Genomic DNA, 24,122 nt, shown 5'->3' with positions numbered 1-24,122 from the left:
TAGTACGAAAATAAATGAAAACACTCACTGATCCAGCAGGTGTTTCCACATTCACATTCATCTTTAATCAGCTTCGGTTTGACATCCGGTAGAACCATCAAGCAGGTCGCACAGGTTCCCTTGGTCAGATACCCTTCCAACCATTTGGCATACTCGGTCGGTTGGTTGATCTTGTTCGGGGGATCAGGCGATAACTTCTTAAATGACGGACACTTCAAATCCTCGATATTAATAACAGTGGCAGGTTTCACAACGCTGGCCAGTACGTCACACTGTCCCACTCCTTTAGCATAAAACGTAACGTCGCCAACGTCACCTCCCCAGTGGTCAGGGTCATGCCTTTTATCGAGCCGAAAAAACATCATCGAGTACCAATGCTCGAGAGCACGTTGCAGACTTCGTTTGTTTTCTGCTAACTGCATGCCGACAATTACGCCCTTGTTAACGTTACGCAAACCATACTCTTTAACAATAGTTTCTCTACATGGAAAACTAATTTTCGACAAAGAACTGCACTGCTGTTCAGGAGAAATAAAATGAACGTATGTGACCACTTTAACACCATGATGATTAAGGTACTCAACATCAGCAAAGCAGTAAGTAGCCATTTTTGTTGCACGAAAAAAATTAAATCATCACACTAGTTACGAACAACTAAATTATGGAGAATTGTTTCCATCTATTATATAGAATTTTGTCTGTAGCTAACCTACACAACGGCAAATGTACACAGTGGTTAACGTACATACTGTAGTGGCTATCGTACACAATGGTGTAGCTAGCCGACGCAGTGGTTAACGTTCACAATGGTGCAGCTAACCGACGCAGTGGCTAACGTACACATTGCAGTGGCTAACGTACGCATTGACAGGCCAACGACTTGGTGTACGAAGCTACCGAACCATCAGTATAAAATCGGTCTGCAGCTGAAACCTTGAGCAAACAGTTCTTAAGTTTTCCTTACCGTTTCTCATCTGACTTTTGTCTAAATCGCTAACTACTTGTACTTTTAACAACAGTTATTTAATAATGGAATTTCTCGCTGATATCCCGTCGACCTCGACATCGGCCCGGAAGAACCCTAAGCGCAAGATCACCATGAAGATCTCCAAGGACCGGACGCAGCTGGAACCTATCAAACGCCAAAAGAAATCCGACATGGCCCGCAGCGCCTCCGCTCTTCCCGGCAAGCATGCCCGCTACGCTTTCACCGAACAGGGAATGCCGGTCTACAAGATCGGATTTGACAAGTTTGCCGTGGTTCGCTAGTTGGAGGGAGGGACGAAGGTGGTCTTAGCCGAATTTAAAGAGCAGCCGGACGGTACCTTTAAGCCTGTGGATGCCAACAAGTACATCGCCATGACCATTAACAACTTTTTGCGCCTCTGTGGATTAATGCTGACTGGTAAAGCCGACCTGGTCTCGTCGTGCCCGCCATTGTTCGATAACGGAAAGCTGTCACTACACTACTGCCTGGACGACAACTTGTACTTCCAGTGGAGCCGCTACAACAACATGGACCTGGCCACTGTACGCCGCTTTAACCTGACACCTAATAAAAATTTGTATCCAACCAAGGTCGGTATTTCTTTCGGTCGGAAGGCCTACGAAGGACTCAAGGAACTGGTGGTGGACTTCACGCTGCTGAAGGAGATCCAGGACACCAACGAGGCTCATGATGTCGCCGCGGATCCCAAGCCCGGACTCGCTTCCGTTTCGTTAAAACAGGTTAGTTGAATACGTAAAGTTTTAATAATTTTACTTGGCCGAATTTACAATGTCATTTTTGAATTGGTTGTTTTTACCAAAGTAAATTTCGCGTTACGTGTTTTTTACAACATGTAAATTTTGAGCTGTCAATTTTTGCACTTTGTTAATTTTTGAACCGTCAGATTTTTTACACTGGTCCGTTTTATTTGTTAGGAATTGGCTGAAATCATGTTCCGCAATATTCGTGAGCACCGTGAGAATGCGACTGGTCGTACGCCGATGCGCGGAATCGCTACGGATGAAGAATGGAACACTGCCGAGAAGGACGTTTTGGAAAAGAAGCAGATTCATGGTGTGTTGTTGTTGCTTAATCAGCTAGATGTTGGTCAGTGTATTGATCTGGATGTTGATGGCTACTTGGCACAGTTTCGTAAGGAAGTGCGTGCCCAGTTGGATAAAATGATGATGTAATGCGTAACGCTGCATGCCGTAATTACTGGCTATTTGTTTCATATTAATCCACGAACAATCTGTTTTTCTAGAAATCTGCTGTTGCATATTTCTGTATTAAGCTGGATGTGATGATTAACAGATCGGCAAACCATCTTGTCATTGCTCGCCTTATTATCAGTAAACATTTTAACAATTGAGCCAAATGGCTGACCACTGCATCGCTGTAAAATAAAAAACATACAGTACTGCCCACACACCGTAAAAAATTCAGACTGCAACACTTCGGCTTGGGTCACTAGTCTAACGCTACCAGAAAATCTTTGCTTGAGTGCCTCGCTGTAATATGCCGGTAATTTTCCATTCGAATCGAAAAATTCAATGACACTGGCTTGGTTCTGGTATATGGCCACCCAGTGTTCGCCCGGCTGCTTCGCTGGGTCCGTATTGACGATACATGACGCAGGATAGGGCTGTAGGTCCATTGGTACTTCATCGGCAGCAAACACACCACGGAATGTCGAGCTAGTGATAGGGTTAGCCCGCATGGCCGCCGATAATTGTTCCGAGTTCATGTTGAGAAGTCCGCAATCAACTGACGATGCTGGTTAAACTCAATAATACTATCAAACACCATTATGCACACCATCATCAATGATTTAGCATGTGACTTTGCAAAGGTCACCGACACACTTAAATTTCCCTGTTTGATTAAAGTCAACGGTCCACGCCCCGTATGACCAGGTGTCAAATCAAAACCAAAAATAGCGTATCCTTCGTTATAGCCATTACGATTGACCGACCAGCATCCGGTGGGATGGTTTTTTGCGCCCAGTGCATCCAGCAACCCATCGTAACATTCCAATGACTGAATTTTCGCAAAATCAGCATTGTATGGTTTGGTCGGATAACTTTGTCCATCCACTTCCACACTTATCTGCCGTACGTCGAAATGGTGAAAATTAAATGGATTTTTCTGGTAATTGCCGTGAAAATCTTCGCTGTCCAGGAAACCAATGAATACCACCTTAGGAATTTGACCAATCTGCAGATTGGTCACTACAGTACTTTGGGTGTTCTTCGGAATGTCGGCCACCCGCATGACAGTCCGTTCAATGTGGTATTTAACCGTGCGATTCAGTAACTGGCCGGCTACAGCGGTCATAAAGTCCGGAGCCGGAATATAACGGCGTACTGATAACCGAGCATTTCGAATGAATGGTTTGTATGTTTTAGTATCTTTATCGGCATCCCAAACACGTAGGCAAAATTCTGGCCGGTTCATAACTAATCGTATTTGGACAGGAATGCCCGTACAGAGCGGTTTGCTTTGGTCAAATAAATCGGCAAATATTTTTCCGGATAATTGTACATATTCTCCCTTCCCAAAAAGGTCATGCCGCCATACTTCACCAGTGTTATCGGTCTGATTGTTCATTTTTCCCGGCAAATCCAGCGCATAGCCCGCTGAGCTTAATTGCGAAAATTGCGCTTCCGGAGAATGAAATAACAATGATTCAAAATAAGCGCGATACCGATAAAATGTTGCCGCATCCGAGATCAGGCGATTAGCCACCGTTACATGAACCGATTGGAATAATGAATGCAGAAAATTGTTCACCGGGGCCACCCCTTCAGCGGCAGTGATTATTTCAAAATTATTCTGGTTATTTTTCTTGACCTTTATTGCCACTTCCAACTCCAGTACCATGTCACCTAAACTCAACAGTCCAGCCGTACTTGGAGGAATGTAGAAGTTAATATCGCCAGCAGTCCCATCCTCGGTAAATATCGTTGTAGGATTAAGTTTCTCGTGTTCAGTGCGCCATCGGTCGGTCAATGTTGCAGGCAAAGCAAAGAGCTGATTTTCCAACTGCATTGCTGGCTCCGAATTGGGCATCATCATCATTGCCATGATTACAGAAAATCAGGAATATTTGTCGGGGGAATTCTACGGGCACGCTTTGAAGTTTTACGGGCTTTACGAGTACGCTTTCTCCGCACACCTTCGCCTTGCTGCATCCGTCTACTAATAGCTTCGCTGGCTTGTGCAGCAACGTCTTCAATAGCTCCGGTGGCTGCTTCTTGCAAGTGCGGTGTTGCTGCTTCGAGTGCTGCCTTAGCATGCGGTGCCGCTCTTCGTATAATGGGTTTAGCAAATGAAGAAATCTTAGCAATAATATTCTTTAATACTTGCGCAAAACCAGAACCATTCTGCAATGTACCACGATAGCGCAGAAGAGGGCTGCCGCCAGTCTGCGCCACGAAAACATCTTCATACCGCCGCGGATCAGGAACATACGGTACTAAAGGCATTTTAAAACAGCTTCTGCGGTCGGAAATGCAATTTCACCAACGATTTGCCGTTCTCAAACTTGGCGTTTTCTCCCAGGTCATCAGCCAATGTCAAGTGCACTGTCTCAAAATGCTGAGCAATAACAGGGACGTAATGGGCCTTGTCGAACCTTGCTTCCACGAGACGATCCGTTCCGCCTCTAATAGGTACATTACGCAAAAACTGCGCTGCAGTATCGCCAATTAAACTGTAGTCAGCCACATCACAATAAACAAATAAATTCTGATTTTGCAAATGGGCATTAGCCGCTTGATCAGCAATAAATTCCCGTGTTTCGGAATAATTTTCATCCTTGCATTTTTCTATAAACGATTCGACAACGCCATCAACAGCCAAAAAATCTGCCTTTTGCGGGGTGAGATCCCAAAAGTCTGTTGTTAGGTGTGATTTTCGAAATCCCAGTATTTTCTGCAATGCCATGGATTCCGGGGGAAAATACACGGTTGTTCGCGGTGTTCCAACAGTAATTTTGACCCGTTGATTATTATGGCTATCGAGTTGCATTTGCACATACTTATTTTCTGGCAAAATGCTCAAGTTCTTGAGAAGGCTTCCGTTGACGCGGAAATAAGGGCTCTTCATGCTCATCACTGGTGCGTTCTTATTGATCACCTCCAGTATTGCCGCCACATTTTATAATTACCAGCGGGCACTACTATGTCCTCAGTATACGAACTCCGCCCTAGTATTTCTACTAACCGATCCGTATTGGCCTCTTTCTCTTTATCCCAGACTCTAGTATACACCAGGCCATATACAGTATCCAGAATAATATGCTGGTCATGACTCAGAGTATATAAAGAATTATTGCACTGGAATTCCACCAAAGCCATTTCCCAGCGCCCTTTGAGTGATATGGGATGCTTAAGGCGTGTTGTCCAGTCCGATGCAGTATTTTCGGTGAAACTGTTGACATCGCTGGGTAGCGTTAAGTAGAATGGCGATCCTTCAAACATTTTTCACTGACCCACGAGTCGTGTTCCGGCCCGTATCAAAACCACCGTACTAGTGCTTTACCTTTTGGCCGTTTGATTACAAAATCAATAGTATGCTCTTTATTCTCCACATTCCGCACGCGTGATAATTCTTTCTCGTAAAATTGGCCTTTAATAATTACGCCGTGCTCATCTTTTAGCCGATATACAGGAATCTTGTGCCGTACGACTTTGGCAATGGTGAATATTTCTTCTTTGAAATTGTAATTATATCCTTTGTCTAATTTTCCCTTGTTAACAGCTAGACGAACCGTATCGCCCACTTTAAACTTGGGTTCTTCAGCGATGGTGTCTTTGTACAGCTTGTTAAATACTTCCAATGAATTTTCTTCGGTGACATCAACAGGCCGCATGCCGTGAGCGCGGTGGACAGAACGGTTGTACGAATGCACCAGGTCATTGAGCTTATCGGTACAGCGTGTGGACACTCGGTGTCTAAATAGCCGGACCATGCGTGATTTTATAGTGCGTATTACTCTCTCCACCATGGCACATTTTATATCTTCATTCTCGGATGTAAAAAATTCCACTCTTTTGGATTCCAGAAATGACTGAACAATATCATTCACAAATTCGCGCCCTTTATCAGTCTGTACACGCATCGGTTCACCCAAGTCATCAAACACTTTTTGCAAAGCATTTCTTGTTTCCGTAGCATTTTTGCTTTTCATTTGAACCACACATAATTTTTTAGAAAAGCAGTCTATGGCAAACAACAGATATTTTATACCATCATTCTCTTTGTAATATTTAGAAAAATCAGCCAAGTCAATTTGATACTGCATTTGAAGGTCCGTGACCACAATTTGATTGCGTTTAAAACGTTTCGAACGGTCCTTTGTTACCGTGTACTCATCCAGTTCCTCCAACAGCTCATTGGCCTTCCCACGGTTCAGTTTGTGTTGCTTTGTCGCTTGATAAAACCTTTTTACGCCGCCAAAGCTTCCGGGATTTTTTGCGTCCAGATATTTCTTCAGGAGTTGATTCATTGCAACACGTTGAGACACAATTTATCCGGAAAACTCGGCAAAGGCGTAGAACTGACGGCAGAAAAGAGGACATGCTACGGTAAGGTTATCCACTTGGCTCGTGGATTGCCTGCGCCTTTTTGCCCTCCTTTTGTTTTGCGGGCACGCAGTCGACCGGATGGTGGTGTATGAAAAATCTCCTGGTGGTCAACTTCTGCTGGTGTAGTTGGCGGACTCAACTGACGCCTGGGTACTTTGCGTTTGGGCTCTTTAGCCGGCTCGGGTGGTTTTGGCGCGACATACTTGGGAACTTGGATGGGGTTTTCTTCGGGAATCGCACGTGGCTTCAGTGCAAGAAAGCGCTCTAACGTTGAAGATAGCTGGTTGGCCTTCTCGTACTCGCTTATATCATTACGGTTAACGATCTTGGCAACTAAATTGTCGAGGGATATTACTTCTACCGCCTCCGGGGGTTGCTTATTCAACTGAATTTGACTGGCCAGGCGGTCGTCCATTATTCGCTTAGGTACAATTAAAAATTCATCCATTGCCGATTAAACTGCCTAGCACACCGGCAATGACGGGCAAAAGTGCTCCAATAAATCCGCCTTGCTGTAGGATCTTTCGCTTTTTCTTGGTCGGGTATCGGCGTAGTGCCAAGAGCCTCAGGGACTTTCGGTGTCCAGATGGTTTCGGTGTTACAGGTATCCAGATGAGCCGGCGGCAAGGTAATGGTATTTTTAATAATATTGACTGCAATCTCCTCGATCCCTTTCAGCTGGTTCCGATTAACATACTCTAGTAAAACCTTCCGCTGTTTCGGCCTCAGACTCCGTAAAGTAATAATGTAGGGCGCTAAGGCCTTCACTCTTTCCGACATGGCTTAGGCAGAGTACTGTTGTTCTTACTTAAATAAATCCGCATATACTGATCCGGCATCACATGAGACTGCACCCTTAAATAGTCGGGGCAGTTACTTCTCAAGTCCAGAATGATTGGCTGGTACGCCTCCGAAGTGACCTTTCGGTAAGCGTCTACCAGGTGCGGTAGACCCATCTGCCGAGCTAGTGTACTAATCTGATTCACGTCACGCACATTCTTAAACAACACTAGATACTGACAATTTAGCATAATGTCTCTCATAGCTTTTCCCTGTTTATACAGGTTTTGCAGGATTAAAATAACGGATACATTTTTATGATGTATGCCTTGCGTAAATATCTTTGTACATCGCATATCCTTGTTAATTACGTGTGACAAATCGTCAATAATAAGCAGTGTGTGTTGATTAGTATTAAAGAAGTCATCATTGGCTAGTACTTCTTCTATGCCCTTAACAAATTCCACTTTCGGCTCTGCCTCTAGTAGCAAATCAAATCCTTTCTGATATTCACCATAACAATACACAATGCGGTCAGGCGGTCGGTCTATCATCTGCTCTCGATTTTTAATCAGATTAAACACAAATTCACTTTTTCCCGACATGGTCGGCCCGCACACACAACAGCCGAAGCATGCCTTAAAACGTGGATCACTATCAAGCACTGAATACATGTCTGCGAATAAAAACTAACAGTTAGACGTACAAAAGCACTTTCACACGCCTACTATTGGTCGAAAACACTTAAATGTCTACGTCCACCAATCCAGTGGCTGGGCTCCTCCCCACGTCAAGTCGTACACGCGGTCCACCCACGCCCGCCCTCGCATGGCCCTCACGTATCCGCAGAATGGATTGAGGTACACGTGCTTTTTCCATGCATCCATCCCATCCTCCCAGTCGTCCGACAGAGTGCGTTTGCAGTGAAAACACATTGCAAAGCATGTGGCCGAATATATGAACCCTGCCTCTGCCAACGAGCGCGATCCGTTAAGCCTGCAAGGATGATACCAGTCACTATCCGTTGCCAATCGCGCCTCGTACGTGGAGTACTCGGAACAGCCAAAACTCTCCATGAAACTCATTTTTGTTTATTATTTAAAAACTAAAAGAAATCAAGGAAAATTACGGCTTTTATTTCGTTTGTTGCCGGTGGTACAGTGGCTAAGCGACGCGGTGGCTAAGCGACACGGTGGCTAAGCGACGCGGTGGCTAACGTACGTAGAAGCTTACTGACACAGTGGTCGATACTTCCAAGTTCAGTTTGTAAATATTTATGTGAACAGTGAACACCCAAAAGAGCAAAATGGCGAATTTACAAGGCATGATTCCCAGGCTGGACCTTGTCGATCGCATCGACAACCGCCTGGGAAAGTTTTGTATTGGTTTGTTATGGCTAATGTTGATTGTTATTCTAATAACGTTCGTCTGCCTTGAAAATATTATAAAAGTTTTCGCCCACCGCCCTCGGCTGTTGGACCTCTGCGTGAACGACACAGCAGGTAATGCCACTGCTATCTACAACATTACGGGCTGACCTTTCGTGAACTCCTTCCTACGACTTGTCGCGGCAGTCATTTCTGCAACAAAAGCGGACTAAAGATCAACACAAGACTTCTGAATCCAGTCCTTACATTGGCAGTTCTCCTTCCAACCAGTGGGAGATGGGGCAGTCGGAATATGTATTTAATGCTGTTGATGTTCTGCTTTAATAGTTACTAATTGATTTTGTAATATTGACTTGCTGCGGCTTTGTCGACCTATTGTAACTACTGTTGCAAAATGAATTAAAAATTTAACTGTCAAATTTTATTGTTTGTTCACTTTGGTACATAGCCAAATGGTAAAGTGTTCCAATTCTCAACAATTCGGCGCTTGTCATAGGTCATACGAAACTTCTTAGACATATCGCGCTGCCCTAAAGTTAAACTGGGCTTATGGCGCTGTATAGTGTCAGGATAATTAACAATCACTTCTTCCGAAGTGTCTAACATGGACAACATGCGCTCAAAATTAATAGCTTGGCTAGTCGCTCCATTAAGAGTAAATCCTTTAAGCTTAACGATGTCAACATCATCATTCGTCCTATACGCATACGTCTTTGGGCCCAGACTAACGAATTCGACAATGTGCTGTCCGGGTTTCAGTTCGTACGTTAGGTCACCCAAAAACTTGCCCGTTTCCGGCTTGGGCTGGTCGGGCCGGTCCACAAAGATAATAGAGTCTGCAACATAACAGTGCAATTTCGGGCCGTTAACAGAGCACATCATCGACTGACCCGTGTCAAAATATAGCAGCCGGTCCTGGACCTGTTCCATGAATTGCAGTAAATGCAGCCGAGCCCAACAAGTTGTAAACCTGGGGTCAGTCAAAAACGAGGAAAGGTCACGGTCAAAAACAAGAGAGGTTATGGCCAGAAACTTGCGATGTTACTAGTACTTACGCTGCAAGTACCACATTGGTGCTAGGATTATCGTCAATGAAGCCCTCTTCTTTCGTGTACATGACCTGCAGGACTTCTTCCCCGAAAAGGTCCCACGAGTGGACATGGTACTGGCCGGACAGCAACAGCTCATAAAACCGGGCCGGGTCACTGACATACTCCGTGGTCAACTTGTTGTTTTGCATACCCAAACGGCCCCAAAAGCTACAACAAAACATAAATGTTGCTCATCAAGACGAAATCCTGTAACCCACTTACCTATTCAACATCAGTTTGGCCAACGATCGCAAACCGGGATTTTCTTGCACTTTCTCACGGTCCAACTGTATCCCTTCTTTGGCCTGGTACTCTTGGATGTACTGGGTCTTTTGGTCTTCGGTTGTGACGTCGGCCGGCCATCCACTGGCCTCGGTCTTGATCTTTAGGAATTTGTTGATGTATCCCTCAAAGAGGCGGTCTTCGTGCTGGTCAAAGTGCCATACCTCATAGATTACCGCGATGACGTAACCACGGTCCAGCGCAGCCACGATTTCCGGTGTACACCAAGTGCCAATCAGTGCGCGCTCGTCCGGCTCGTGCTCACAGGGGGCGTTGATGCGCTGGTCGGCACAGGTCCGACAAAGTGGAAAGGTCAACTTGTCCTTGCTACGGTACGGAAGGATGGGCAAGTACAGATCTTCGGGCGGCAACACCTTGCAAGACATAAGGCCGAAGTAACTGCGCGGATCCGCAAAATCCTTGGTGATGATGACCGGATGTCCGGTGGGATACCGTTTGGTCTTGTTCACGAACGGATATTCGCTGCACGTCATAGTAACAGATCCGCTCATCCTCGGCCACCTTGTGATGGAGCTTGACCGCGTTGGTGCGTCCACCGTAGAAGGCATCCCGGGGATTGATTCCGGCTTGAATGTTGATGGTGCGAACATAATCGTTGAAGTCGGGGTCACTGACGCGCATCCGGTCGTACTCATGTTCCCAGATAACAACTACGTTATATCCCGTATCTTTAAAATACTGGTCGCGGTCCATGGTTTCCCGGTAAATGTCTGACATCTTTAGGCCGCGGTATAGATGGACAGTATTGCCGGCAAAACACTGAGGACAGCCGTGGAACCAGCAGCCGTGAAATTCGTACACTGTATTGGTCTGGGCACAAAATCCATCCACAAAGTACGAGCCGATCTTGTGCTCCGAGCCGGTGACCTTTGACTGGATTGCACACAGACCTTCGGCTTCCATCCACTGTAGCCAGCGAAGGGCCTTGGTGGACTGTGGGCGGTTGCGTCCGAAGCCCTGGTTAGGAATCAGGCCGATCTGCTCCGGCTTCAGCAGGAAGGTCCGCCAGTAAACGCTGCAGACTCCGGCAATGGTGGCGGCCGAGACGAAAGGATTCAGTCCATCACTGATGTCCGTAAACAGCTGGGCAAACTGCTGGCAACACTGACGCAGTACCGTGACGTCATTCTGGCAATACTGGACACACTCCTTCCGAAAGTCAAAGATCCCGCCCTTGTCCGCAAACTCCGCATCGTACCATCGGTCAAAATCCATCCGGTCATTCATCTTCATACTGCCGTAGCCGTACTCGTCCTTGGAAGGAAAGGGCACGACGCGGTTCCAGTTGTCGGGCCGATTGAACCGGTGGGGGAAGGTTCGCTTGCTGGCATTCTCCAATCCAAAGGTCGCCGGCCACTTAGACAAACTTTGCGGGTTGTAGTTATAACTGTCGCGGAAGTGGATGTTGTATGGTGCCGGAACGTCCAACATCAAGATCTTGCCGCCGTTCATGATGACCTTTGGGACGATGCCGTTCCGCAGCAACCAATTGAGGATAAAGTATCCATCAAACCCCTACAAAAGTCGGCCGGGTGTATAAGAGTGATTTTAAATGAATGGTCTAATAAATTACCTTAAAATTGTGGGCGATGACGTAATAGCCCTGGTGGTCTTCCTGGAACAGGAATGTGCAAAGGTTATCGGTAACGTCCTTGCCAATTTCGGTCGCAGAGTCAGGGAAAATCCATTCATCGCCTACGTCATTCTGTACAACCTGTCGCAATACAGCATGTTACACCATAAAAATTAGGACACAATGGACAACCTACCGCTAAGTTGGGCACAAGGTCGCCGGACGGAGAAACGTAGGTCTCAAAGTCAAAATACAAGAATTTCGCCGAGGAGCACTTGGCCATCCGGTCCAGAGAGAATGGCTTAGGCCGCATGTAGCAGCGATGATCCGCGGGAAGATCAAAGACGTCGCAGGTCTTGCATTTCGTCTCGCCACAACGGTGAGGATTGTCCGGCTTGCGCTGGGCATTGGAATAAATGCAGCGGCACTGGACACAGAGCTTAACGGTGTCACATAAAGCCTTACGCCGATGACAACGACCCTTTGTGCTACCAAGCTTGTGATAATTAAAACAATCCTGGCCAGGAAACGTACGATGACAATCCGGACAAACGAGAAGATTGTCGGCATCTTGCGAGCAAGATGCGCGGAGGCACAACGAACACCTCGCACGGCAGCGATGCTTAACACGGCTATCGTACCCCTTCATGCACTCAAAACACCAGTAGTTACGCTTAAAGAACGCCGGCAACGACTTTAGCAAATCAAAGTGACCGTCATGATGCAGCAGGATTATATGCTTCTTATGCTTATGGCCTTTATGGACAATGGCATTTGCATGGTCAACGCTAACCACAACAATACGATATGCGGGAAGAACTTTCTCGAACGCCGATAAATCTCTAAGAGTGTACGCCCGCTCTAGCAAACCGGCACGCTTGATGAGCTGCTTGGCTAACTTTGTAATCACGCGCTTACTCCGCCGCAGGCTCCGGAACAGCTTCTTGTCGTTGTCGGCTAAAGCTTTGCCCATCACCAACGCGCGCGCCATGCAAAGGTCATCATCGCCATTAACAATCGTCACGGACTTCATCTTCTTCAGACGACGCATCAGGAGAGCCGGAACATCCTTCACACAACGACCAAACGGCAGCTCCGTATGCTGAACAAAGATTTGGAAGGAATCGTCCAGTCTGAATTCTTCATGGCTATTCAAAACGCGCTGGATATCGGCCATCCACCGCTGGACACTCAACTCGGTCCGGAGGGTCAACGATGTATAAAGAGGACGATCAAAATGACGGGAATCAACACGCAGACGGACCGCATCGCTGTCGTTCACACCAGTCAATACAACAGCCAGAATATACTCCAAAATACTACAAATGGTTTGCGGAATGTCACTGATCGCAGTACCATTTAAATCAGAAACCTTAACGTCAAAAGTGTTCAGATGTACACGAAACTTTCTAGAATATTTACGGCCAATGCAACGAACATCGACTCTGTCAGCTATTTCAGAACTACCGCCCCACTGGGGCATAGGTTCATCCAAAACCCAGTCATCCTCTGCCGCTAGCATGGCTGCATCACGTAATGTATCGCTATCTAACTGCATGGGATCATCGTCATCCCAATCACCGTCCGCTATTAAATCAGCCATATCAACATCAGATAATGTGTAATCCATGATTGAAATTTGTATGCAACACTTTCTAAACGAAAACCCGCCAACTGAATTTAATTCAGAACAAGTGAGCCTGATATGAAATACTGACAGTGGCTAACGTACACAAACGGTTGCTGACCTACGCAGTGGCTAAGCTACACAATGCTACAATACATAATTGTTAACAGTAAAGTTCCACATCTGACACTGCTCACGCACGAAATCAATACTGGCAAAGCATGTAAAGGAACAATCAGAATACACAGGCATCAGCTCAAGCAAAATACTGTAGAAACTAGAAGCTTGCAGGTTAGACAGCATCACCGACAACTGCTCTTCCGTCGGTCCAGTGATGTCCATAGAGCGCGCAGCATGGACGGCTTCCATAGCCAGGTATGCTCGGAAGTCCTTCCAAAACTCTTGCGGCAACGCTAAAAAAATGAAAGATGAATTCAATTCGATTCAGTGAACAATGAATGTAAAAATATGAATACCGAACTTTAATGAACATTGAACTGAATTGAAATGAATTGAATGAACACTGAACTTTAGTGAACATTGAACTTTATGAACGTTGAACTGAACTGGTTGAACAGTGAAATGAACTTGAATGAACTGGTGACCTTACGTTTGATCCCATGGGAGAAGCCCGGGAAGAGCTGTGGGAGGAGCTCGTACCAGTTCTTGCATCGCAGGCGCTGCAGGGTGGTTTGGCTGATCTTGGGCGTGGCTACGCTGCGATGATTGTCGCCCACGCGCGAAATCCGCAGCTGGAAGTGCTTGCCGGATTTCAGGGAGATCCAGGCGGCGTGCAGGGTGAGGGAGAACCCTTTTCGAAACATCGGGTCGACGAGTTCGCCCCTCTCGACAGGTGGCGATGCGCGGTGGATCTGGGCGTCGCACTCGGCCGAGAGAAGAAAGCGCAGTACAGCACGCAGCTCCCCCATGGTGGTGGCACAACCGGCCTTCTCTTTCCCACGGCAGGTGTGCAGGGTCGCGAACTGCGGGACGCCATTCTCACGGTGGATGTTAACCGTCAACGCTCCGCCGTGCGTCAAAGTCACGGTATCCACATTGGCATACATCGATACCGGTCCGCTAGGTCGAACTTGAAGGAACTCGTGCAGCGTTGCCTGCTCACCGAGCGTAAGTTGGGATGGAGGAGCCGGAGGTGCTGGGTCGAACGTTGGCACGAGTTGGCATGGCGGCTGAAACTGGGTGGCATTGCTGGGTTCGGGTACGTGGATCAGGACGGGCTCAGGATCCGCTTCGGCCGGCGGCGGCGGGGAGATCGCCTCGTACCGTGGTAGGTATCGGTCCTTCTGTGTATCCGGATCGACAAATCCCTCGGGCACTTCAGGAACCACACCTGCTTCCCGCAAAATCTGATCCACGATATCAAATTCAGCGTTAAAGGACGCTACACTTTCATTAAAATTACGGCCCCAGGCCTCCCAATCCATAGGTGAAAGATACTCGGACATTTTAGAAAATACGTCAGATAAAGAAATCGTGCAAGTCAAATATTACAAGTTTGTAAGTGCAGACAAGTGCGAATAATTTGCATGAAGATCGAATTGCATGGATGAACCCGCGAAAGACTATGCAGTTAAGAAACAAGTTGAATACGCTAGCAACTAGCTGAGTAGAGTAGCAACTAGATGGGTAAAGTAGCTACGGAGCGTTGCTCTGGCAACGAGTGAGATCGTTTGTGTGTATACCAATACTATTATCAACAATAAACTGAATAAAGAACTATAATATGTGTATGTGAATGCATTTGCGAGCACCTGTGATTATTATCTTGTAAGGTAAAGCGACACCGTAGCCCACTGGCATTTATTAATTTCATACAACAATGCTGAAAAAAAATACAAGTAGCGCAAAAACAACCAACGAATTACAATTCCGAATCCGCAGAATCCTCGGAGCACGAGTTGCTCACATGATCCATCTCCCAATCCGGATCTACGAATAAAAAGAATTAAAAGCAAATAATAATAAATCAGTTCGAAAATCAGGATTACCTTCTTCCAGCGCCTTGACGGCGGCTGCCATTTCTTCCGAATCCTTGGTGGATTCCTCTTCAAATTCTAGTTAATATGAAACAAAACAAGTAAAGAAAGCATAAACGTTATTGCTAAAAATAAATTACAGTAGCTAAAATCATTACCTGTGTCGGAAACATATAATTCCGATTCCTCCGCGCTGCTGCTGGAGTCCTCCTGGACGATGTGTCCGGTCACCTGGATGTCCGTGTTGGGAAACAGCAGCTCCAATGCTTCCTGACAGGACGAGCTGCGGGTGACCAGGTTGTACCCGACATCTAGCAGATCCAGAGGCAGGTTCCGGATCGGTCGGAAGTCGTCCGCCGACGCAAACAGGTTGTCCGGGAGGTGCAGCTGTCGGAGGGAGTGAAAGTCCCGGGGGCCTCCAAGGCCGATCCGGAAAGAGCGTTGCCCTCCAGGTACAGCGACTGCAGTGTCGCTTTACCGGGCAGGTTGGCCAGCGAAGTAAGGCCACACTTGGCCGCAGTGATAGACCTGTAGAATTATTTTACATTTATTTAAGCATTTTATTCGATTTACAACTTAAGCCAAATTATTAAAATTTCTAAAAATTATTAATATACCAGAATCTTACTGAATATTAGTAAATCCGGCAAACAGTGGTGTTGCTGGAATTTCAACCATCTTAATATGGTCAAAATACAGCGTCGACACCGTCGGCGCCAAGGTCTGCAGGTATGCTTCGACCCTGGCGGTAGCATCCTGAAAATGATCGACGGCTGCGGGGTGGAGGGCGTTATTATCCATAGCAATAAGATTTTGCAATACGTGAGAAAAGGAAAAAAAATGTATGGCTAGTAAATTTGTTGGAAAATAATGGGATTTATGGATACAATCCGGTTTTAACATCCCGTATTTATTTGGAAAAAAGTGGTGAAAAATGTGTCGCTTAGCCACTAGGCCAATGAGAATTTTTTAATTTATTAATTTTATTTCCGTCTGCCAAACGCGCAAAATTCACATAGAACTTCACTGTTTCAGTCGTCACGATTTAATAGTCAAACTACCCTAGAAAAGAAACTAAATAGGTACTCATTGCACACAAACATGAACATATCATTTGGTATCAGCGATATCACTGCTCACTTAATACTACGACCATTCAGCGGTACAAGAGCTTCCGGAGAAATACTTTTCAAAATACCATCGGAAGATTTTACTGTTCAGTCTTTCTCTATAGTACAGATAGCTCCGACATATTAACCAAATGAACACATTCATGTGCGAAAACTGAACTCCAAATTTTCTCCACTCCACTCATCCATACCCCCCCCCATCATACGATCTCAGCTCGTAAAAGTTGTCCCGATTACTAGGAAACAATCCACCGGCTATTATCGGCGTCTGCAGTGGCAGTGTGTGGTCATGACCGCGTGGCACCATTCCCCGAATGGGCGCTGTATACCAGCGGAAATTGAGTTTCCAGTTGAACCCACCATACCGGAGACTGTAACATACTCGAAAGTGTCGTCGGAGATTACACCAATAATTGGGCAAACGGTGCGCTCTTTACCCCCTTCAATCCGTGCTAATAAAGGCTCCAGCCAACCTTCAGTTGTTTCGATGTGGGTATCACGGAACAGAAGCACTTCTCCTGCAAAGAAAGGAAGCTCGAAGATTAGCTTTAATGGGCAGCAAAACAAATATATCACTAAAAATTCATTACACGTGTAAATAAATTATTCGCATGCTTTCTGAAAAAATATCCGAAAACAGCACAATTTAGGGTGTTTGTATTAGTGTATACCATGTACAGATAAATATGTATTTTTATTGTTTATTATCACCTGCCTTATTTTTATTATTACCTACCTGCCTTAAAAACAATCGCCACACAACGACCAAGGGTGCACCTTTAACTTCAATTCGACGTGACAAATGATTGTATGATACATCCAGAATGTCCTGGTAGTTATGTAATAAGCCAAAATAATGTCGACAGTGTAGTGACCACAAGAAATGGATACCATCACAATTCCGGTCAGTGACAATCAAATACACTCCCACCATGAGGGGCAAAGATCTGCGAGGAGCATCTATAAGAAGGCATCCAACTTTTAATTAACGAGTACCACACTACGGAAAACACTTCACAGTTTTGTCTACGCTTGCGTCTAACATAATAGTACCGAGCTTCGCTGAGGACAGTTTTGCAAACAGAGGAACAAGCAGAAGTTACGGAAAACATTATGAAAATGTTTTCTGTTAACAAGCAAATTCCTGGTAGTCATCACTGGAAGAAATTTCCAGAAAAAAACTTCCAAATCAAATTCAGCTTTCCAAATTGTGTCAATTTCAAATTTACATACGAGTACATGTGCTGGTGTGCATATGCATGTGCGTTAATTTTTTTATAATACTGTAATATTACAGTAACATTGGTGCTGCACCGGCGTAAGTATGCCGACCATCTAATTGTAAGAAAAAGCGCGTCATTTTGCTGCAATCTGTTTAAATAATATATTTTAAAAAGCCGAATCAGTTACTGTGCTGCAAGTACGATTTATGCGATTATTATTGTATGCTAAATTGTGTTTTTGCGTACCTTCATTGACGACCAGTGCGGAGAGGACCAAGACGCATGTGTGCCCACTGTAGATGTAATCTCCACAATAGATATTTTGCCCATTGACAGACAATCCCAACCCGCTAAGTAACATGCCAATCCTTTCCAAAATTACTAATATCGATGTATGGTTCATCTGCACGGAAGTAAATTATCATGATTAGTGGGCGTTCCAACAAAGCTTATGGCGCTCGTTATCTCTAACCTTTGGCGAACAGCAATAATCGGTATTAGCTACCGGAAGGGCCGTCACCAGCATTGTAACGCTCCGACCAGCCGTCGAAAAAACGATCCCTCTGCACTACCTAGGTACTGGTAGCCTTGGATCTGCCTTCGACCACAGTCAGCGATAACGCTGCACTGTTCAAAGAAGGAAAGAGAATTTCGTCGTTGGCGCTATTAAACATACAGATTTATTCAGAAATAATGCATTTAATTTAGGCGTAAAATTTTGCGTTCGTAATATTATTGTAGTTACGATCTTGTTGTTACTTTAGTCTTAATGTTCACATAAAACAATCGGAAAGTTAATGATGATAAAGCGACACTGAAAGGAAACGAAGCTTCAGCAGCACAAGCGCAATAACTTTAATAATACAACATTAAAACACAGAAATAGTACGGAGTAATAAAGCAGCTAAAACAGTGAGGTAATCTGTGGAAATTATTTCGCTGCTTATTACCAAATCCTATTTTTACTTACGGATCGCGTTCCATTAAACTATGACGGTGCCTGGGATGCAGGCGCTGCCAGTCTTGTGTAGTTGTACGTACTGGTAATTGTACTCGTATCAACAGATAGTGGCGGTGAAAAATGTTGTGGCGACTGCGGAACTAAACTGTATCCTGGACCTCGCCCAGTTGGAGAAGACACTGTCGATGGCCCAGTACCTACCGCATAGATTTTCCGGCTTACTCTTGCGGACACTGCATCCCATGAAAGGTCACTGCCAGCTGTATGCTAATGGACGGATTACGGTCAATGGCGGCACATCTCGGCGGGAGTCCTGCGCTCTCTTGCATTATTTCACTAGTTTATTACGTCAGTGTGGTTACCGTTGTATGGTTACAAATTATCGTATTGTTAATATGATTGGTTCATTTAACTTTGGTCAGAAGTTAAATCTGGAAAGTATCAGTAATCGCCTGCAGTTATCCTATACTCCTGAATTATTTACTGGTTTGCCTATTCGCTTATCCGCATGTACTGCTGTTCTTTTTCATTCGGGAAAATGTAATTTTCTGGGCGCAAAGTCTGTGGAGTGTTTGAATGCTGCGTTAACGGAATTAAAATCAAAGTTGTGAACAGCCGTCGCTTCGCTCGCTCTGTGTTGGTACCAGTACGATAGTTCACTTAGTACACTGCACTCAAGTGCAACTTGCAAATCGATAAGCCAACTCGTGCAGACTTGGTTGATAGAGATGACTTTAGTACGAAAACGAAGATACTAGTTTTCCCAACTTGATTTCCGTGGCAAACTTTTAAAAAGTTGTTCTGTAGAACTCAGACCTTTTGGAGAAGCAAAAATACCGTGGTAGATTCAAAAGTGATTCGCGTGAAGTGATTGGTCCAGCAGCTAACTGAAACCAGCCAATCACGATTTTTCTGTCCGAATTATCGAAATTATTTTTTCCACGCTGGAAATTAATTTTTTTAATCGAATTATTAATTCTATTTTTTATTCAGTTGGTCGATTCTCATGGCCGGTAAGCTGATTCCACTAGCAAGAAGCTCTCTTTGCTGCTAAGCAGCACATGTTAGCCCTATAGCATCCATGGTAACAAGTGTTTGAGTGACCACTGGGCGTAACAAAATAAAGTTGACAAAGCGCGAACAGCCCAGGGACACTCCCTGCATTCTGAAGGTTCTGCTGCACTTTAAATCAGTAAACTCGAGTGATTAGAAGCTGAGTTCGCTGGCCGGGAAGAACAGGGGCCGAAATCCTGGCAAAGATAATTACTACGTATTCATATAACGATTATTTAGGACACGTTGGGAAGGGGTTTTTAACGTGTCTTGTCATTCTTTTTATTGCGGCGCTTTGTGCAAACGCCGCATGCAGTGTGATCGCTGGAAATTTATGTTTCGGCCCATACACATTTCGTGCATGATCAGTGCGCTGTACACGATAAATTTATTTGTGTGCTGGGCAAAATTTTCAAAAATTACAGAGTTGACCAGCCATTTCGAACGAGCTTCCCGTACGTGGTGTCACATTTTATGTGGCATCTGCCAGGTTTTATCGCTTGCCATGCCATTGGCAGTGCCACTGGCAGGTGCCACTGCCACGTTTTACCCCCTGCCCAAAATGCTACCGCCACTACTGCAAAGTGCAAACCGCTCGGTCAAAAGAAACTCTCCGTAACTGGTTGATGAAGCACTTAGACGACGGCTTCCCTCTGCTGAGCTTTAATTATTCTGAACAGAGAAAGATGTCTCGCGCCAGCGGATAAAATACCGTGGTATACGTCGCACCGGCATCCTCGCCGCACGTCGACGTGACCAGATCCCGGTTCATGATTTCCATATGACGGCGGATCGCTCTGCAACATATTCACTTGTCAGTCGGGATCATTAGTCTGCTGCACTATATGCCACTCTATTTATTTTTTCGATTTTTGAAATTTTGTTTGGAGTATTCTGACTAGTTGTGATGTACGAGTGTACGTACGACATGTACGTGCACGAGATTCTCGAGATTCTGCAATGTTGCCTACCTAGCAACGCTATGATGTACCGACTGCAGTTACTACGGTTCATGTTCAGTTGCGAGATGTCGAGCTACAATAAAGATGCGTACTTCCCGATACATACTGTGTACTTTCACATACACTACACTAGTGTTAGTGAAGGCGGGCTTCTCCATTGGCCACTGCTTATTGGTTATTACGAGAACTGGATATTCCAGTTCCGTAGCGATTGTGGAACTTTATAAAGTAATAAAAATCATGGTATACGAAGGAAAACTTTTGTCAAGAAATCTACGCTACATGGAGAGCCCGGAAATTAAATTAAAACCGTGCAAAATTTGGACATGCTTTTACCGGCACTCCCAATCAAAATCCATGTACGGGGCTGTGAGTTGGGGTGGCGGTCCGGCTGCACGAGAAATTTCCTCCCGTATGCCACCGCTTTGAACAATCGTCAGGTTGTTCAGTGCTGGTGTGCATTCACCAATCCGGATTAAATGCTGGTCGAGATCCGGCACACCACACATTCGACGGAAAATGTCGCTGACATTGATTGCGATGCGGGAGTTAAACAGAATCCAGCGCATGGATGTTGGCAAATCCGGGTGGAAAAAGCATGGACGCGGCAGCCGTTCGATACAGGAAATCGCGGTAGTCACCGGACTAAAAAATAAACACATCTACTATGCATTTAGGCTAAACAAAATATTACCTTATACAGTACTAAGTTCTAGAGCCCTGCACGAGCCGAGCCGCTCGGCTCGGCTCACGAGCGCTCGGCGCTCGCGAGCACTTCGAGCGAGCAGGCGTCGTTTTGCGAATTTGCGAACGAGCTGAGCAATAGAAAAAAATTGCGAACGAGCCGAGCGAGCAGGATGGTCGGGTGCGAGCAATCGCGAGCCTACAGGCTGACATTGTGCGAACTGGAGAAGTTTCTAGTACTAAATTACAATGACCGACCTGAAAACGATCTTAAACCACCGTCACCTTCGCGCTTCGCGCGAAGTGATTTACAGTACCGACTTTTCTAGACCGGTTGGGACTCCGGACTAACTTTTGATATTTTGTACTCGTAGCCAACAAAAACATTATTTGACGGGTTTATGAACCAGTTGAATGCTTCCTAAGAAAGGCGCATTTTAATTTTCGAGCATGCATTCTATTATACGTATTTATTTCAGGCTAAATTAAGAAATCTACATCCAGTTGAAAACTAGAGAAATGTATTAGCGAAAAAATGGAAAACTGTAATGAAATGGACTACCAGTATGGAGATATAAGTGATTGTCTCCGAACATCCAATTACACTTACTGAGTTTTTTGTGTTGGTGAAAAGTTTGGTATAATCAATTCGTGTAAAAAAAATTGATACGTAAATTTTTGCCGATCTCACGAGCGAGCCGATTTGCCAAAATAAAATTACGAGCGAGTTGAGCGAGCGGAAGCAAAGAAAAATTTGAAAACGAGCGAGTTGAGCGAGCGGCGGTTTGGGCGCGAGCGAGCTGAGCGAGCAGGAAGTTTAAAAAAGCAGAAACGAGCGAGTTGAGCAGCACTTTTGCTGCTCGTGCAGGGCTCTAGTTTCTAACTTCAACTAAATCTGTGAGCTTGTCTCGGGCTGAAAGGTCGGAGTGACTCTAGGTTAGAAGGAAGTTCATATCTCGTTCTGTTCTGTTCTGATTGTTTGTTCGTTCGGTTTGGTGATTAAACATTTGGGAAGTTTCTGAGCGTTTCGGTTTCGACAACTTTCGTTAGGCACAGCAATCCGCTTGTACCTAGCGGAAGTAGGCAGTTGTACCACTTACGGAGTCCAGAGCATATTCCCCTACCGATTGAGCAGGTTTGGTAATCTACTGCGGTGCGACTTTCGCATGTCAGTACACAAGGAATACGTAGCAAAAGGCAGCAGTAAAGTTCCTTATGGCGATGGAGAATTACCCGCACAAAAATTCAACGACACGAGACATGGTGGTCGCATTGGGATTCCCTCTGGGTTTTCCCCCGAAGACAGTTTCCAGCTTTTGCACCATGTCACTGTTCTTCAGTAACAGAGTGTCGATGGAGTGTGGGCATTGTTGAGCCGCTGTCTGCTCTTCGGTTGTACAGTTATTTGGCACCATCAGGAGCGAAGGCGGTACCGCCCGCTGACTGCTCGTTGCGACGATCACCAGACATGCTGTCAAACAAACACGGAGAACCATCGTTTTCCAGTATTATCCGGAATTCTATGGCAGCAAAATCGGTTCTCACCGACGGACTGGATAAGCAAGTGTTTCTACCATCGATGTACAAAACGAGTGAAATTGCAAGGACCTGCAAGGACAGACTCGTAGCCGAAGAAAACCACGGTTATCGATTGATCATGATTGCCGCATGATGGTTCCCGAAAATATGCGTGCATTCTTTATCGCGACCAGGAAATCTTACATTAGTTTTCAGAATAATTACGCGGACGAGTTACAGTGTATATGGCAGCTGTAGCCTGTACTAACACTATCACGAAACGATCTCTTGACGGTTTTTACTGGCTTAAACTTAGCAACAACCGGCACGTCTGCCGTATCAGCTACAATTGGAATTTCACTGCTGATTTAATCAAAAGTCTGTGTGCAGCGGCACAAAACTGGGTACATTTTGGCCCAGGGGCGAATTTAGGGAGGGGGCACGGGGGCACGTGCCCCCTCCGAAATTTTCGGAAAAGTGGGTACTTCAAAAAAGTAAAGGGGGGACTATTGCTAGAAAAAATTTACCGGCTTCGGAAAAAACTGCAGAAACTGCTATTTTTTATCGAATTTCTAGCGAGTTTTTCAGTCAAACCGTTTGTTAGCTTCGCGCTCCGCGCAAAATTGCCTCTTTGTTGCACTTTAACGAATGTAACTTAAAATCACTGCGCAAAACGTGGGTGTACAGTTCACGCTCTTCCACGAAGCGCACATTATCTGGGAATAACATATTCTTTTATTAATAAACCATGTTCCTAAAGGAGTTTTATCAGAAACTCGTAATATTTTACTATTTTTTATCGAATTTCTAGCAATCTTAGGTTTAAAAGCGTGCATCGGCTTCGCGCTCCGCGCGAAAATTTGCTGTTTTTCTCAACTCTGTACATCATACCGCATTGCTGTTGTTCCGTTTAACATCCGCTGCAGAAAAATTTCAATGACGTATCTGTATCTTACATTTTTTAGAAATTTTTATATAATTTCTGGCAGTTTCTGCGATGAAATCGTGCGCCGGCTTCGCGCTTTGCGCTAAAGTTCACTGGTTTTCTGACTCTGTACAGACTGTACTTAAAATATTGTAATGCTTTTTGCCTTTTGAATTCCGCTGAAAATTATTCAAATTATTTCTGCTTTTTTTTTATAAAATTTCTAGTAATTTCTGCAGTGAAAACGTTCGTCGGCTTCGCGCTCCGCGCGAAAATGTCCGTTATCATGTAATTGCTTACTTGAGATCTTGCTGTACCAACAATCTTG

At 45.2% G+C, this 24,122-nt stretch overlaps 4 protein-coding genes across 5 annotated transcripts; 1 reads left to right on the top strand and 3 right to left on the bottom strand.

The window, feature by feature from the left end:
- The first annotated feature begins 1,029 nt into the window (after window positions 1-1,029).
- LOC129601202 (uncharacterized) lies at window positions 1,030-2,181 on the top strand. The gene is made up of 3 exons (XM_055499944.1): window positions 1,030-1,227; window positions 1,270-1,728; window positions 1,924-2,181. Exons 1-3 carry the CDS (start codon window positions 1,030-1,032, stop codon window positions 2,179-2,181), a joined length of 915 nt encoding a protein of 304 aa, XP_055355919.1.
- A 550-nt stretch (window positions 2,182-2,731) lies between these two features.
- On the bottom strand, window positions 2,732-3,325 carry LOC129601201 (uncharacterized protein F54H12.2-like). The gene has a single exon (XM_055499943.1). It carries the CDS (start codon window positions 3,323-3,325, stop codon window positions 2,732-2,734), a length of 594 nt encoding a protein of 197 aa, XP_055355918.1.
- Window positions 3,326-16,622: 13,297 nt separating this feature from the next.
- LOC129601195 (ceramide phosphoethanolamine synthase-like) lies at window positions 16,623-18,505 on the bottom strand. The gene is made up of 5 exons (XM_055499938.1): window positions 18,164-18,505; window positions 17,938-18,094; window positions 17,205-17,428; window positions 16,906-16,986; window positions 16,623-16,839 (listed from the first exon to the last, which is right to left on the bottom strand). Exons 1-4 carry the CDS (start codon window positions 18,215-18,217, stop codon window positions 16,921-16,923), a joined length of 501 nt encoding a protein of 166 aa, XP_055355913.1. The 5' UTR covers window positions 18,218-18,505; the 3' UTR covers window positions 16,623-16,839; window positions 16,906-16,920.
- Window positions 18,214-23,038, bottom strand: LOC129601194 (uncharacterized). Of its 2 annotated transcripts, XM_055499937.1 has the most exons (5): window positions 22,585-23,038; window positions 21,004-21,312; window positions 20,435-20,502; window positions 18,662-18,919; window positions 18,214-18,354 (listed from the first exon to the last, which is right to left on the bottom strand). In XM_055499937.1, exons 1-4 carry the CDS (start codon window positions 22,845-22,847, stop codon window positions 18,903-18,905), a joined length of 657 nt encoding a protein of 218 aa, XP_055355912.1. In that variant the 5' UTR covers window positions 22,848-23,038; the 3' UTR covers window positions 18,214-18,354; window positions 18,662-18,902. The 2 variants fall into 2 exon arrangements, with proteins under 2 accessions (XP_055355912.1, XP_055355911.1); XM_055499936.1 differs by lacking the exons at window positions 18,214-18,354; window positions 18,662-18,919 and having other exon boundaries at window positions 19,579-20,502; window positions 22,585-23,037.
- Window positions 23,039-24,122: the final 1,084 nt, after the last annotated feature.

Source organism: Paramacrobiotus metropolitanus, unplaced genomic scaffold (assembly GCF_019649055.1).
Source record: "Paramacrobiotus metropolitanus isolate TYO unplaced genomic scaffold, Prichtersi_v1.0 Parri_scaffold0000218, whole genome shotgun sequence".
NCBI classification, from domain to species: Eukaryota; Metazoa; Tardigrada; class Eutardigrada; order Parachela; family Macrobiotidae; genus Paramacrobiotus; species Paramacrobiotus metropolitanus.
Note: the sequence above shows the minus strand (reverse complement) of the source record. Positions and strands in the feature narration are given on the sequence as shown.

What these genes read in the sequence shown, in the direction of transcription:
- LOC129601202 (XM_055499944.1), top strand. Translation starts at nt 1,030, where the DNA reads ATGGAATTTCTCGCTGATATCCCGTCGACCTCGACATCGGCCCGGAAG. An exon ending in TCACCGAACAGGGAATGCCG is followed by an intron (nt 1,228 to 1,269) that starts GTCTACAAGATC and finishes GTGGTTCGCTAG; the next exon opens with TTGGAGGGAGGGACGAAGGT. An exon ending in CTTCCGTTTCGTTAAAACAG is followed by an intron (nt 1,729 to 1,923) that starts GTTAGTTGAATA and finishes TTTATTTGTTAG; the next exon opens with GAATTGGCTGAAATCATGTT.
- LOC129601195 (XM_055499938.1), bottom strand. Translation starts at nt 18,217, where the DNA reads ATGCTGGTGACGGCCCTTCCGGTAGCTAATACCGATTATTGCTGTTCG. An exon ending in CGCACTGGTCGTCAATGAAG is followed by an intron (nt 17,429 to 17,937) that starts GTACGCAAAAAC and finishes GCCTTCTTATAG; the next exon opens with ATGCTCCTCGCAGATCTTTG. An exon ending in GGCGATTGTTTTTAAGGCAG is followed by an intron (nt 16,987 to 17,204) that starts GTAGGTAATAAT and finishes CTTTCTTTGCAG; the next exon opens with GAGAAGTGCTTCTGTTCCGT.
- LOC129601194 (XM_055499936.1), bottom strand. Translation starts at nt 22,847, where the DNA reads ATGGTTCTCCGTGTTTGTTTGACAGCATGTCTGGTGATCGTCGCAACG. An exon ending in GTCGTTGAATTTTTGTGCGG is followed by an intron (nt 21,313 to 22,584) that starts GTAATTCTCCAT and finishes TTTATTTTTTAG; the next exon opens with TCCGGTGACTACCGCGATTT. An exon ending in GATTTTGATTGGGAGTGCCG is followed by an intron (nt 20,503 to 21,003) that starts GTAAAAGCATGT and finishes AATATGTTGCAG; the next exon opens with AGCGATCCGCCGTCATATGG.
- LOC129601201 (XM_055499943.1), bottom strand. Translation starts at nt 3,325, where the DNA reads ATGACCGCTGTAGCCGGCCAGTTACTGAATCGCACGGTTAAATACCAC.